Source organism: Pocillopora verrucosa, chromosome 1, assembly GCF_036669915.1.
Source record: "Pocillopora verrucosa isolate sample1 chromosome 1, ASM3666991v2, whole genome shotgun sequence".
Taxonomy (NCBI): Eukaryota; Metazoa; Cnidaria; class Anthozoa; order Scleractinia; family Pocilloporidae; genus Pocillopora; species Pocillopora verrucosa.
The window spans coordinates 22787226-22801572 of record NC_089312.1 but is presented as its reverse complement, the minus strand read 5'-3'; the positions used below and the strand labels follow the sequence as shown (position 1 = coordinate 22801572).

At 36.5% G+C, this 14347-nt stretch overlaps 2 protein-coding genes across 2 annotated transcripts; one reads left to right on the top strand and one right to left on the bottom strand.

Moving 5' to 3' along the window:
* The first annotated feature begins 3351 nt into the window (after positions 1–3351).
* LOC131796704 (uncharacterized) lies at positions 3352–8790 on the top strand. Its single transcript, XM_059114311.2, has 3 exons — positions 3352–3443; positions 3747–4676; positions 6495–8790. Exons 2-3 carry the CDS (start codon positions 3778–3780, stop codon positions 7642–7644), a joined length of 2049 nt encoding a protein of 682 aa, XP_058970294.2. The 5' UTR covers positions 3352–3443; positions 3747–3777; the 3' UTR covers positions 7645–8790.
* Positions 8791–12917: 4127 nt separating this feature from the next.
* Positions 12918–14347, bottom strand: LOC131796863 (uncharacterized). Its single transcript, XM_059114472.2, has 2 exons — positions 14229–14347; positions 12918–13236 (listed from the first exon to the last, which is right to left on the bottom strand). The coding sequence occupies exons 1-2, from the start codon at positions 14278–14280 to the stop codon at positions 12986–12988; spliced, it is 303 nt and encodes a 100-aa protein (XP_058970455.2). The 5' UTR covers positions 14281–14347; the 3' UTR covers positions 12918–12985.

Here is a 14347-nt window from a genome sequence, read left to right as displayed (position 1 = left end):
ATGTACTCATTGAACGGTTATTTGTAACGAGTATCGACAACATTTTTATCATTAGAAATAGCTTATTTCATTTATTTATTAATTTATTTCTGACCACGCCACGCCGTGTCATTCCCGCCGTTCGACCACGTTGAGATCACGTCGAGCGTTTTAATAGCCGTCTTTATCATTTATCGTACAGTCGAAGATAGAGCTGTCGAGCGATACAATACACGAGTTTCTATGGGAAAAAAGCCAAAAACACAAAAGTAGTTATCATCAACATGTTATTGATCCGCTCGGTTTCAACGACTTGATTACACAATCAAGCTTGAGTTAGGTTCATTGGGAAATTGCAGCACAGCAATTCAACAACAACTCGACTTAGTGCTACTAAAACTATTTACTAGAGGTAGAGACGTTGAATTAAACGGTGAGACGTGTTTTTGTACGGTGGTATTAAATTATAAGTATTAATTTATAGAACTACGAATTCAAATTTTTTATTTTACAAGCGTAGAATTCTTTAGCAAAGCGATCGCTTATGTTCGAGTTCTGTAAATTGCTCGTTGCTTTAATTTCGTTTGCGGTCGGAGGTCACAATAATCAGATCTAGGAAGTTCTGCCTTTGATATTTGCGCCTCTAATACAGGGAGTAAGATATTGGTAGAAACCAATGATTAAAGGTCGTAGAGATACGCTTCACCTTACTTCGTAAGAGAACGACTAAACAGGTCTGGATACAATTAAAAAATGCAAACAAGCTCTATTTTGAATTAAACTTTAAACTTGCCGTAAATGTTCCCTGATAATGTATTTTTCGAAAACTACAATAAAAAAGATAGGTCTCCGTACCAATAATGAGATATGATGGGCTTTTCTGCGAATTGAAGTCAGAGATGAAAAAAAATTGAGAATAGCTCAGGTGTGCACTTTTTTATGTTTGAAATTTTTGATCAGCGCCGATGAAAACTAAGACAAGAAAGTAATGCTCTCGCTTCGAAATAAAATGACAATCAACTTGATCTCAGCACGGCTTTCTAAATCTATTAATTTAATTCAGTCTTGAACGACTTCATTCGTTTAAAAAATTAAATCAAACAAAAACCAAAAAAAAATAATAAAACTGGAACGAAGTCTTACTCCTAAGTCTAACCGTTTCGTTGATGACTAGTTTAAGTTAATTTCATTCTTTCACATAGGAACTCGTCGTAAACAACTCCATCTTTGGGTCGCTTGATTTCTACATGGTTTCGCCATAATTCCTGATAATTCCGTTCAAAATGCTATTCAACTCGAAGAAGGTGGTGCTCAAAAGAGATGTATTGTCATAATTGAGAAGAATATTCAGTAAACAAGGGGAAAAACGACGACAATTTCCAAATTATCCTTTACAAAATTATGAAGAAAAACGAGTAGTGCTGAAATCTAGTAGCACGAAACGAAATGACAGCGACACAAATCATAGAAAAAAACTATTTAGTGGGCTTCAAAATTTAATAGATGAATCAGCAGACTCGAGACTAAACTGAAATGTACTAGTTTAAAAGTTTAATCGCCCATGTGGATTCATAGTTAACAACTTACTTGCCGTATCTATAACTATCCTCTGTTTGCGCTCGTTACATAACTCTCAAAGAAGATAATTTCGTTGTCCTTAGAGTGGTCTATAAAACCGAAAATTCAAAGGTGATGGTGATCTTTAAAAAGCCGAGGCGATGATTCTCGTTGCAACGACTGCTAAATCACTTTTCAACACAACGCGACGGCTTTCTCGACCCAGTTTCTATCGGCATTTTTGCTGCGCGCGCCGTTCTGAAATGACGTTCCCGTCCTCTTGCTAAACCACTCTATCATTTGCATCCACGAGTATTAAGTTCGTCCACGCTTTTAGCTATTTTTCTCCCTTCGATGATTGGTTTAAATTTCTCTAAATTAGAGGGGAATAATAAGTACACCAAAATTATGCACACAAAAAATGTAGGTCACCGCGCTCGTTCAAGAACTTAAGATCATCGTACCTCTTAACCTAGTCCATTAAAAAACGATACCGTGGTCTCTGAATGCGCGCGCTTATTCGCCTGATTACGTGATTTTTTTGCGCAGTTCAGGATGTGCAGTGCAGTATTTAGGAATCACCTTAAGCTGCAGAGTTTTCCTGGGAAGTATTGGATTTGCCTTATTAAGCTCCACAAGGCTTTTCGCTTTTTGATTTTCGGCAACGTTATTGCTGTGAATATAATATTTTCAATTTTATAAGGCAATTTTCGTCCTTTTATACCAAAGCGGAGTTTAAATTGATTAAATTCACTGAGTGGGATGCGGTTTAATGCGAGCTGCAGCCAACAGTTTATATAAGCCTGAGATAAAGTGTAAAGCTATCTACTCACAAACAATTAGTGACTCGTTACTTGCCAAACGTCTGCAGAAGAACTTAAGAAGTTGCAAGTTAATGACAGCTTTCTTATCTCCTCATCCTCATATTGCGATTTATTTACTCGATCAATTTTTAATCTTTCGTGTTTGGCTCGGGGACTTAAAAGCACTCAAGAAAATTAATTCAGAAATGCCTAATTTCGGTAAAACTGAGGAACACTTTTAGACACAATTTTACAGTGCTGTGTTTAAAGGATCACATCGACACCTTCCAAAAATTTGCTTGAATTGAATTTGAATATGATATGTCAATTTGAATTTTGATGTGTTATTTCATATAAAAAATTCATTTTAGGTGTTAACAACAAATCCTCTCTGTTTAGGTAAAGTGACTGAAACAACTTCCTATCAACGGACTGAGTGGAAGCAACTGATGTTTGACATATCCTGCTTCTATTTTCAGCCTCGGCCTCGGCCTCGGCATCACAAAACTGATATTGACAAGGTGAGTCAGAACTGAGTATGTATTGACAACTTCGCAAGGTGGTTTAAATATTTTGAATAGAGTTTGACTTTCACCTGGCATGCTTAACTAAGATAAATAGTTAATCTCCCTAGCATTCTGGCTTGTGGTGTGTTTGATATAAATGAAACAAAAAACAACAAAAAAGATGTCTTCACTGACTGAAGATCGCTGACATTAAGGAATGGTAATGGTTTTTACTGAGTTAACTGAGTTATAGGTCAGTGGTTCGATGTAGGTTGTATATCGCCATATGTAATCGAAACTGAATTATTAAAATTTAAACAAAAAAACACAAAACAAACTGAACATAAGCTTCTAAGCCACGATCACGAAAGTCCAAGATGAGAACTCGTATATGCATACAAAATGATTTCGAGTAACCTTGTATTAATTAAGCCGCTGGCTGAATAGATGCGATTATCAATTCCATGCTTTTTTTCCCTTCAAACAATGAAGATAAACGTTGGTGATGAAAATTCATCTAAAGTCCTGCGAGGTGTCTGATCGATAGTGAAGGCCAATGGAACACTTGAACAATTTTCAGCAAAATTTTTACCATATGGTAATTTTAAATAGTGGTTCATTTACTTAATTTGAAAATTTCTGAATATATCCCATACATAACAGGCATGGGAAGGATTGCTTTCAACTCAGCGTACTGTACACAATGCTCTTGAAATACCTGATCGGTTCCAATTTATTATTTCAAGTTTTTTTTTCAAATTTTATGTGTATCAGATTCTTCCCTCATGTATGCAGAGGTGAATGAAGAATATTCCTACACTCCTTCTTTTTCGTATTCGTACAAACCAGAAATATTTACGATGAAATTAATAGTATCTATTCATTTCGTTTTGTTTCGTAGGAGATAAAGACTATCAAAAAAAATTGCATCCATGTCAGCAACCAACACTATTGAGGGAAAGGGAGCCTTTTGGTACTGGATCCTAGTCTCTGTAATGGCCTTTGTAATAATATGTGGAAATTCCCTGGTCATATTTTTGATCGTTACACGCGCAAGACTTCATGTGACGCCAAATTGGTTCGTGCTGTCGTTATCGATCGCTGATCTCTCTGTAGGACTGATTGTGGCGCCATCATACATCGCCTACACGTTCTGGATTGATGCCAATTTCGGAGTGCTCGTTATGTTCTACAACTTACTTTTTTATGCTTCAGTCGGGAACCTCTGCGTCATGACTTTTGATCGTTACGTTGCTATCACAAGACCTCTTCGGTATGCGTCTGTAATGACAACTTCAATGGCACTGCGACTGATCGCCCTGGCGTGGGTTCTGCCCATGATGATAACGCTGATGCCTCTATGTTGGAAGGATCTCAAATGGAGTTCGCCAGCTGCGCAAGATGCATCCAACAGCACGTTTGATGGAGCAGAGCGGGCCAATCAAATATACTTAGGGATAGTCCTGGTTTTATTTGAAATTCTCCCTTGCATTGTCATGCTTTTGACTTTTACTCGTCTATATTTCATTGTTAGAAACCAAAGTCGCCGAATAAAGGCTTTAGAAATAGCCATTCGCTTTAATTTGGACATTAGAACCCAGCGGAAAAGGAAGATTGAAAGATCAACTGTCAACGCGTTTTTCGCTGTAATAATCATGTTTGAGATATGTTGGGTGTTGTCGGCTTACAGGGCATTTTGCAGTTATTACAACTTCTGTACAATTTCGCTACTTTTTGTCCAAACATCGAGGTTATTTCTCTTTTTCAATTCTGTTGTGAATTTCTTTGTATACGCCTTGCTGAAGAGTGACATTCGAGATGAGATAAAGCAGTTGATCAGATTTTGATCAAAGGTTTCAGTAGGAACAGTTACTATACAAAAGGAAAAGCAAAGAACACTTTTACCAAAGAAACCAAGTGTTTTCATCATGCGCCAGCGTGCGAAAAAGAAGTTATCTAGCCTCTTGCACGAAATGTTTTAATTATCGTAAAATCATTTGGAGGCGGCGGTTGATTGCACCTACTTACGCCCAAAAGAAATTGGGCGGAGCTTGATCCAACAAACTTATACAGGTTCATTATTAATTTGATGATTGTAAAGCAGTATGTGCATATCGGTTTTGTTCGTACGTGACGGGGCTTTATTAGCTATCTATCTACTAGTTCTTCCATTGTCACCTTAGTTCACTCCTAGTTCATTCTAGCTCATTAAACCCAGTTATTTCAGCATGAAGGTTGAAACATTTCTGTAAATTGAAAAACCTTTTTGATCATTGACTTTAAGACAAGCAATATTAAAGGAGAAAAAAAATTGATTCCACACGTGAGTGCATTATAAAATCTCTCCCATTATAAATGAGGTAATTAGCAAAACATGAAACAGCAAAAAACATTCATAGAGGTTTATTACCGATTTTAATGTAAAAGCTATAACGAGTAAAATGTCAAGGGCTCAAAGAAAGATTGACATACCAAATCCGTCTGTATTTTTTCCTAAAAAATTGTTTCCGATTGATCACGTTCAGCAGCTTAAACGCCCTTTTCTTGTCATAGAGAGTAGTCTTTGTACCGATAATAAAAAAAAACAACAACAACAACAACAAACAAAAAACAAAAACGAAAAACGAAAAAAAATTATATTTGTCTTCTTGCCAAGCAAAAAAAAAATTCGCTCCATTCAGTCTATTCAACGTAATTTGTTTAGCGAAGTTATCTCCCAAGTGACAGGCTGTCTCCTTTCATCATTGAGGGTGAAAAGAATTCATTCAAGGTAACCGGAAAGTTTCGTGGGCTCCTCTTTCAAATGAAAGGAATCATATTAAGATATTCAAAAAGAATATGTGCGCATCTCACAATCTTGCTGCTTGCAACAAGAAGACTTAAGTTTGTGAGTATGCCTCAAAGCAATTTGCCTAGCCAAAAGCAAAAAAAAAGAGAATAAGAAAAAAAAAATTGTTTCTGTGTCAATGCGTTTGACGTCTTGATTTTAAACACCAGGCGAATGACACGTTTTTGCTCCGTGACTGGCTTAGCTTATCCTACTATTTCCGTTAGCATATGTATGCATATCGAGCACTGTCACAGACCCCGCTTTGCAAACATCGGCTGAAAGACGAAATTATTGCTTTCTTCTGTGGTTTTTTCTTTGAACTCGATTAATCCACTTTACTGTTTTTCATCATTTACGGTGCTGTCAGACTCTTATTAGGAACATTTTAGCACGATAAAGCTTGTCAGCTTTAGTAGTTAATAACTGGAAATGAGCATCAAGTGAACATTAGACAAAAGAAATGGGAAATTTAGCTGTTTTTGATTTATTAACGTGGATGCTTTTTCCTTTAATAACTTATATTTGTTATTGAGCAATCTGAGTTCAAAGCGGCAAAAACGTATACAAAAGTAAACTTCAAAACTAAAATTACCTTATTTGCATGTTCTTCAGAAAATGTTGCGAGGGAAACAGCTGCTCTTACTTCCGAGGCAATCTAAAGTTTGGAGATAAAAATTACATGCGTCAACAATTAATGCTAAAGACTGTCTGCCGAACCAATGAAAAGATTGAAGCGCTATCTAAAAGATCTTAATGTATAACTTTTGCGTGGTGGTGTTGATATAAAAATACACAGCCAGGAGTCGTTAGGCATTAAAGTTCGCGTACTGTGCATCATAAGTGTACAGGTTATCACGGGCTTGTTAGATACCAGCACGCAGAGGCTTCTCTTGATCTTAAAACGTCTGGCGACGAAAAACCGATCCAACTTTTTTCGGTTGTAAGAATTAAACTGAAGTGGTCACAAATTTGGAGTTTTATGGATACAAGGAACGAATCTGTTAATGCAACGCAGACTTCACCTGCTAAAGGCTTAAAGAAAGATGAAGTTTGGTTTTGGATTATCTTGGGTTCTACTGGAGTGGTTGCCATCCTTGGTAATTCTATAGTCATATTCTTGATTACAACTCGTAGAAGGCTGCAAACAACCTCCAATAGCTTCATTCTGTCCCTCTCTTGTTCTGATTTGTTAATATCCATCACGACAATACCGGGAGCTTTCATTTGTGATCGCTTTGGAGTACAGTGCTCTCTCGTATTCTGGAACTTCTGCAATTACTTTCTTTGTGCCTCGGTAGTGAATGTTTGCGCGATGGCAGGAGATAGATTTTGTCGAGTGGTATTTCCTTTGCGCTATCCCGTCTTAATGTCTCCTAAACGAGTGACATTAACCATTTGTATAGGATGGACGCTGCCCATATTTCTTTACCTTATGCCATCGCTTTGCATTACACTGATCTCAACTACCGAAGCCAAAGACGCCGAAAGGATTTTCAGAGTTATACAAATATTTGCGTTCGCCGTTTTACCTTGTGCTGGGCTTTTACTTGCCTTCGCTAAAATATCACGCATTACCCTAAAGCATTCAAAACGTCATCGAGTTCAAGTGGAGCAAATCACTAGCAACTCGGCAATTCCGCAGCGAAATGTTAGACAAAGCAATCGAAAGTCTTATTCCGTTCTGGTTCTCGGCGCAGTAATTTTCTTCTTCGTGTTATGCTGGTCTTTCACTATCTACAGAGGCCTTTGCAACAGCTTCTCCTTGTGCCATGTACCGCTCACAATGGTGTACGCTTCAAGGATTTTTTTGGTGGGCAATACCGCAGCTGATCCAATGGTATATGCTATTCTTAAACAAGATATCAGAAGGGAGCTCAATCTCACGTTTGCCTTCATTAAAGGGAACAATTTGCAAGTGCACGAACTGAGGACGGAAACCCGATTTGCTGGACAGTCGTTGTATTACTAATCAACCAAGCAGTAATACAGTTATGTGGACCATACAGTCGGGGTGTTACCCAAATAGATCCTATAGTTTACCAAGGGTATTCTTCTCTGTGCTCTCTTGATTTCTGTGGTGTGCTTCTTTTCATATAAAGTCTGTATCTACGAAGCATTGGAACCGGAAAATCAAAGAACAGAGAGACAAAAAGTGCTCAATTTCGAATAGCAACAAGCGGACGAGGGTTTGAAACAGTAGAAATAGCATTTCATGAAGAATAACCTGAAATGGCAAAAGACGCTTCATAGTATTTATGCTTTTCACGTGGTGTTCCATTATAAAAGTGATTCATGCGTGTCAATAGTGCTGAAACTTGGTAGAATTGCGTTAATATCTGACAATTTGAGACAAACACAAAAATAAGGAAAATTAGACTATAAGTTTGCAATTATATTTAATTCGAAATATTAGGAACAAAGATTTTGCGGAATGTCTGGTAAGGAGAGATAAAAAAAACCATTATCATTACTTTTAGTCAACATTTTTGAAGAAACTTTTGAGGTTTTTCTCTTGCAAACTTTCCTTTGAAGTATAAATATATCACCTATCAAGGCAAGTTTCCAGAGGGTTTTTGATTAGGAAGCTGTTCAAAATCGATGGTCGAGCAAAAGTGAATCCAAGCTTTTTTTCAAGGAAAGCTAAAATTTTTTTTTCAAATTTATTTGTAAACGTTTTGATTTGTGAAGTGTTTGTTATTTCACAATATTTTCCTTACAAGCACTTTGCAGATTTTGACAACGAGCTTGCTCAAATTGTACTTTTCTGTTGAATTAGTATTGACATAGCTTCCTGGGGCGTATTCTAAATAAGAATGACCATTAATTGTCATGGCATCTTAATATCTATCTCAGTGCGCGTGCATATCATGTTATGGACGGATGAACTTGAAACCTAAAGTGCCTGACTTTCACTCTTCCTTCTGAGGGCAGTAAACTTTCGAGAATATGTACCTTGGTTCCTTAAGATACATCGTATGATTTATCTATTGTATTGAAAAAATATTTTATTGCTGTTTTCTATACAAAACTGGAATTAGTGCCATCACAATGTCTCAAAGACGTTTATTGTGTGGTGTGCATTTTGTGTTTTATTCTATTTGAAATATATTTTAAGTTATGCCGCCCACACGTGTGAATTCTTTTATGCACTTTAGCCGAGTTCCATTTGTCGTACTGACGATTCGATTTTAAAAATTTATTGAGAAAATTTTCCCACTTCTATTCTTTCGCATTAGCTTTAAAGTTTCACTTTAGAAACCCAAGCTTCCAGCTATCGAAAACGTACGAGGAACCAATGAAAAAACGCACGTGGTTATAACCAGTACTGTCATAAATGGGATAAGACTGGCCCATCATATCTCTTAAACTAGCACGATGACCTATCTTTTAAATGCGATTTGGTAAGGATCATTTATGGAAATTTTTAAAAAATAGTTAATACCTTTTTTTTTTCTGTGGAATCACCTTAAATATGTTCTTCAAGTACACCAATTCTACCAAACCTTGTTAAACGAACAGATTTCTCTGAAAGTACTCATCTTAAAGCTGCTTAGGCAGTGAAAAGTCTTTAGGGGATTATGGAAACATAGTGCCACGGTAAAATAGAGAGGGGAACATTACTTTGATTCTTAAAAAACATAGTCACTTGAAAATGATGAAAACAAAGACGAAAACGCAAGACACGAACCATAATAGCGAGTTTATTGGTTAGAACACCGCGTAAGTCTTCGTATCTCAGTTCGAATGTCTCTTTTCATCAGTTGACACCAGAGTTTGTGCAGATGAAATGCAAGGAAATTCGGTCTAAGACATGTTTTTCGACGGACCACTCCAGATAATACCTGCATATTGACTTATAGATATCAAACTTCCAGCACATCACAAACAGGATAACCACATACCAACAACTCGTACAGATCTCTCCTGAAGTCGTCTTCTTGAACTTGGTATGAGATTGGCACTAGAAGCTTGGTTGAAACTCAGTTGAGCTATATCGCTGTTTTTCTCCTGAGTGCTCGGGTCGTGAAAGGTATTTTTAGGTACATTAATAATGAAATTTCAGGTGGTAGAAATTCGAAAAGTATCAACATAGCTGCGGTACAGGTCTTCTTCGCTTGGTTTTTGTCTTCGTCAGAGATGTGGTTACGCCAAGTGAACGGTAGAAAGGCAAGTGTTGCGGGAAACACCCAGGCATTTATTATCGCTTTGCGGTCATGAACATTTGGTATTTCAGGGCACGCACGAGCGCTAAGTATCTGTCGAAAGTCATCAAGCAGGTATTGGCGACATAAATGGCTAATATGGAGTTAAATGCCGTAAAAAAATACAACAGCATTACAAGAAATTCCTTCCTTCTGGCAGATGAAAGAACAAGATGGAAGCAGTTGACCAACGCACAAGTCTACCATAGACAAGGATAGGACGAACCAGTTGCAAGCGGTGTGAAGATTTCCTAAAGTTAAGATAATAAAAACAAAAAGACCATTGCCATACATTGTTACGAGCTAAAATTACACATTGCAAGATCCAAAACCACGTGGGTACTTCACTACTTTTGCCGACTTTGGATCTTTCGGCTGCGTTGCTCATTCGATTTTCTATAAAGTTTAAGGTCATTTCCTTGATGTTGGCTGTCACTTGAAAACCTACCTTTGGAAAAGAGTAAGAAAGTTTCATATATAATCTTACGTGGTGTTTTTCTACCAATCTCAGTAAATAATAATTTCCAGTACAGAAGAGAGGATGAAGAAGAAAATACAGATTTCACCATTTTTTCGTTAGTAAAATTGTTCTTATTACCTCCTTTTAGCTCGGCTTTCCTCGAGTATAAACGTTACTCTATTGAGTGTAGTATTCGTAGCATCTTTGATTAAAAGATTGATCTTTACAGAGGTTAATAAGATAGCACATAAAGAAAACATATTGTATTTATGGAAAGTTACTAATTGGAGATTCTGAATTTCTTTTTTTTTTTTTACCTTGACGTGAAATAAAGAAACACAGAAAGGTTTGAGGCAGTCGATCAGTTGAACAGTTAAATGCGACACTTCATAAAGGAGTATGTGCATCTACTTTGAATCTCCTCCGGTAAACTTTTTACTATGAAATCTGGTCAAGCTATTATTTTTTTATGGCACGATCCACTATGAAGTTAATCTCCTTCTTATTTGCGGTGTTTGCTTATCAAACAGGAATCGAAGGTAAAAACCGCAAATAAATGTTGACCCTGGAAGGCGCCCGGTTTTTGATATGGAAATGTCAAAGTCATATGCAATTCAATCAAAAACATTGTTTTATTGTACCGTTCACGATGACAGAAGATATTACTTTTCAACGTTGAAAATCAAGCACTCTTCTATGTCTTAAATCCTTATCTATCTTTATTTTTTATAAAGCAGGCCGTCTTTGAATACAAATCACTCATCTATGCAAAATAAATAACTATTTAGGCCTGTATTTTCTTTTCTGTTTGATCTTCTCTGTCACATCCTAACCCAACAACAGCACAGGTTCTTAACAAAAAACGGCTTTCGAGGCAATCATTTTGATTTCCACGTTGCTTTTTCCACTTTGATGAAGAAACTATGCTGGTGCTTGAAATCAAAATTTATTTACATTCAATACAATGTCAAATTGAAATCTTATGCATTTCCTCCTGTTCGATAGTTGTTTTTTTTTTTTTTTCAATTTCACTCATAATCTTTATATTTCTAAGCAGTTTTCCGACTTTTGCTATGCATCAAAGTCGCACAGCATTCGAAAATTCTTTTTTATTTTACATTTTCAATATTGACACTATCAAATTATTTTGCTTCACATATCCATCTTCTGTTAAAATTTTGTTGTATATAAATTAGAGTTATAATTTCTTATTCAGTTGTTAATTCAATTCAATACAATTGTTAGTCCCGAGGAAAAATCGAGATTATTATCAGTAAAAACGTAACCTCCGCTATTGCGAAATTCTTAAAATAAAATTCTTTTGAAAGAAAAATAATCCGGACAAATATAGAGCGCATTTATAGATCTCTATTGTAAATAGAAAGAGGAAGAAATCTCATATCATCATTTGGTTTATTTACCTTACGTGTTTGCTTTTGGTGCGACTGTTTACCGAATGCAAAAGTAGTCATTCGCAGTATTAATATTTCTCTTTTCTCATCAACTTTCTCAAACGGCCGATAACTGTATATCGTACTTCGTAAAAACTAAACTGGACAGACGTGTTTTTTTCTTTCGCGGTTTCCTCTGACAGATGTTAAGTTCGATGTTTTATATTTCAATATTTTGATTCAATTTTCTCTTTTTTTTGTTTTGTTTGCCAGATCAATCATTTTATTTCAGTTCTTAATTTCAAGTAAATTCGAATGCGCATTTCAATTATTTAGCCAAATTCAGTCTAATTCGCGGTATGTTTTTACCTGAAAAAAGGCGTTTTTTCTCTAATGATAGAGCAAGAGAGCATTTTTTCCCCACGCATTTGTATAGGAGTATGTATCATTCCACATATTTGTATTGCTTTTCAAAGTTCCTGCCTTTTCATGATGAGTCTTTATGAGCCTCCCCTCAGCTAAGCGGCGTCGAAGTTGTTTTATTACGCCTTAAATAAAAGGAAAGTAAAGCAATAATTTATCTGACATGATGCTCATTCTTTGTCTTTGAGCTGGAGTTTTCAATTTTAAGCGTTTTCAACTAAATTTTACAGTGTTTTTTTTTGCGTGTGTTGTTTTGCTTGGTCCTCAGTCAATATTATTCGAGACCCAAGCTGATCAGTTTAAAATCTTCCTTCAATAACGTATGTTTCGTTTGCGAAAAGCATAAAACTCCCAAGGTATAACCTGTGGCAGGCTAGGAAAACCTTTTCAAGTCAATTATTACGGGTTATAGCCCTGAGTTACGGGAATACATCTGTTTTTCAAGTATTCTGAGTGCGAAAATTGTAATTCAGTTTTGCTTTTCCTGAACGGAAATTTTAGCGAATTGTGAGTATGTCTCCTGCTAATTACATGTACACACACAACATCCCCTTTACTCGCCAGCCCGTCAAATTTAACATGCGGTGATTCCTCAGATTACAACTGGTTGGTCTGAAGAGAAACACAAAAGAATCGACGGAAAAGTGAAGGATCCATCAAATATTCGAAACCGTTAAACCCCTTTCAGGATTTTTTCCCTTATTGTGCTGATTCAATCAATTACCGAGCATTCGCTGCAACGAAAATTTAAAACCTTGTACAGATAAATGCTTGTTTTATTGATATCATATGCAAAACTCATTTACGTTGTTGAGTTATCCAAGAGCCATTTCCTTAGATCTCCCCTTTATTGCAGTTATCGCTGCCACAACAAGAGTAAACGCAATCCTGTTTGTCTTTACAGAACTCTTTACACACTGACTCTTCACTGCACGTTCTTCGGTAATAGTACTCGTTCTTCCCCTTAGCCTTCTCTTTCATGATTACGCATTTCCATCCGGGTTCACAGTAACGAGGTTCCTGATGGTTCGTGCACTGGTCCCACGAGGAAGATTCCAAGCACTCATAGCACGACAAACCTTCCCCTTCGTATAACAAAATAATAAAATGATTCATACATCAAAATAATACTTCTCTGTTTTCTCTAGATACTTGCCTAGAACAATGTGACGCTAATGTCTAATTAAAAAGCCCTTATACAGTTGGTGATATGATGATTATTTAGCAGTGTAATACTAACGGTATATCAATGGGATAGAAATCAAAGGAGTTAAATCATCCTCAGTTGATACATGTCCAGAAGCTCATTCGATTGAGGGAGGCAGAGGTTCACTCGATTGAGGAAGGCAAAACCGAGACAGCGCTTTTCACAACAGCCAATCAGAACAGACGTGAAAATTAGAAGGAACCAATCCATTATGACTCACATCAGAAACAGGACACAGCCAACAATAGTTGGCTGCAAAACCATAAAGGAAGTAGTTGAATCATCACGGCATGACCAGAGAACAACTGGTACAACATGATTTATTGCGGTATTCTTGAAAAATTGGATACTTGCAGCAGTTGAAATCATTGATCTCTAAACCATTTTAATTAAGTATTCAGTGGTTTTGCACTACTATTTATGTCATTAGTGTTTCAAGTTCCAGATGATGGTGTAAAATGATTTTAGAACCCATTATAACGATGCTTGACTCTAATGTGCAATTATAATCCAACGGAACATATCTAACCATGTGAATGTGACCAATTGGTCTGTTCCTTCGTTTCGTATCCAAAAAGGCGCATCCCTGATTGTATTGATTCTACAGAAATTATTGTCTCATCAAACGTTTGGATTTTACATCAGAAATCTTTTGGTCCAGTATAGAATTAATCAATTATGGCAACCAATGTATCATAGAAATCATGAATTTCTAAATTTTTTCGTTAAAAGATAACAATTTTTTGCCCAAAAATCGGGGGCAACCATTGAAGCTCCTGTTCTTCAAATAAAGGCCATTTTTTCTATTATTTCATATTAATATTGCGACCATTCATTAGCCATTTTAAGTCCCTTGTACGAAACACTTACCACATGGAAGCAAAAGCAACACCAAACAAGTTACGGATAAGGGCACCTTCATGGTCTGAAACTGTCTTCACTATTCTTCGTTTCTCAGTTGAGAGTGAGGGTGTTTTAATTAAGGTGAG

Coding starts and splice junctions, on each gene's coding strand:
- LOC131796704 (XM_059114311.2), top strand. CDS start 3,778: ATGTCAGCAACCAACACTATTGAGGGAAAGGGAGCCTTTTGGTACTGG. Junction 4,677..6,494: donor ATTCGAGATGAGATAAAGCA/GTTGATCAGATT, acceptor TAGGCATTAAAG/TTCGCGTACTGTGCATCATA.
- LOC131796863 (XM_059114472.2), bottom strand. CDS start 14,280: ATGAAGGTGCCCTTATCCGTAACTTGTTTGGTGTTGCTTTTGCTTCCA. Junction 13,237..14,228: donor GTTGCTTTTGCTTCCATGTG/GTAAGTGTTTCG, acceptor TGTTATACGAAG/GGGAAGGTTTGTCGTGCTAT.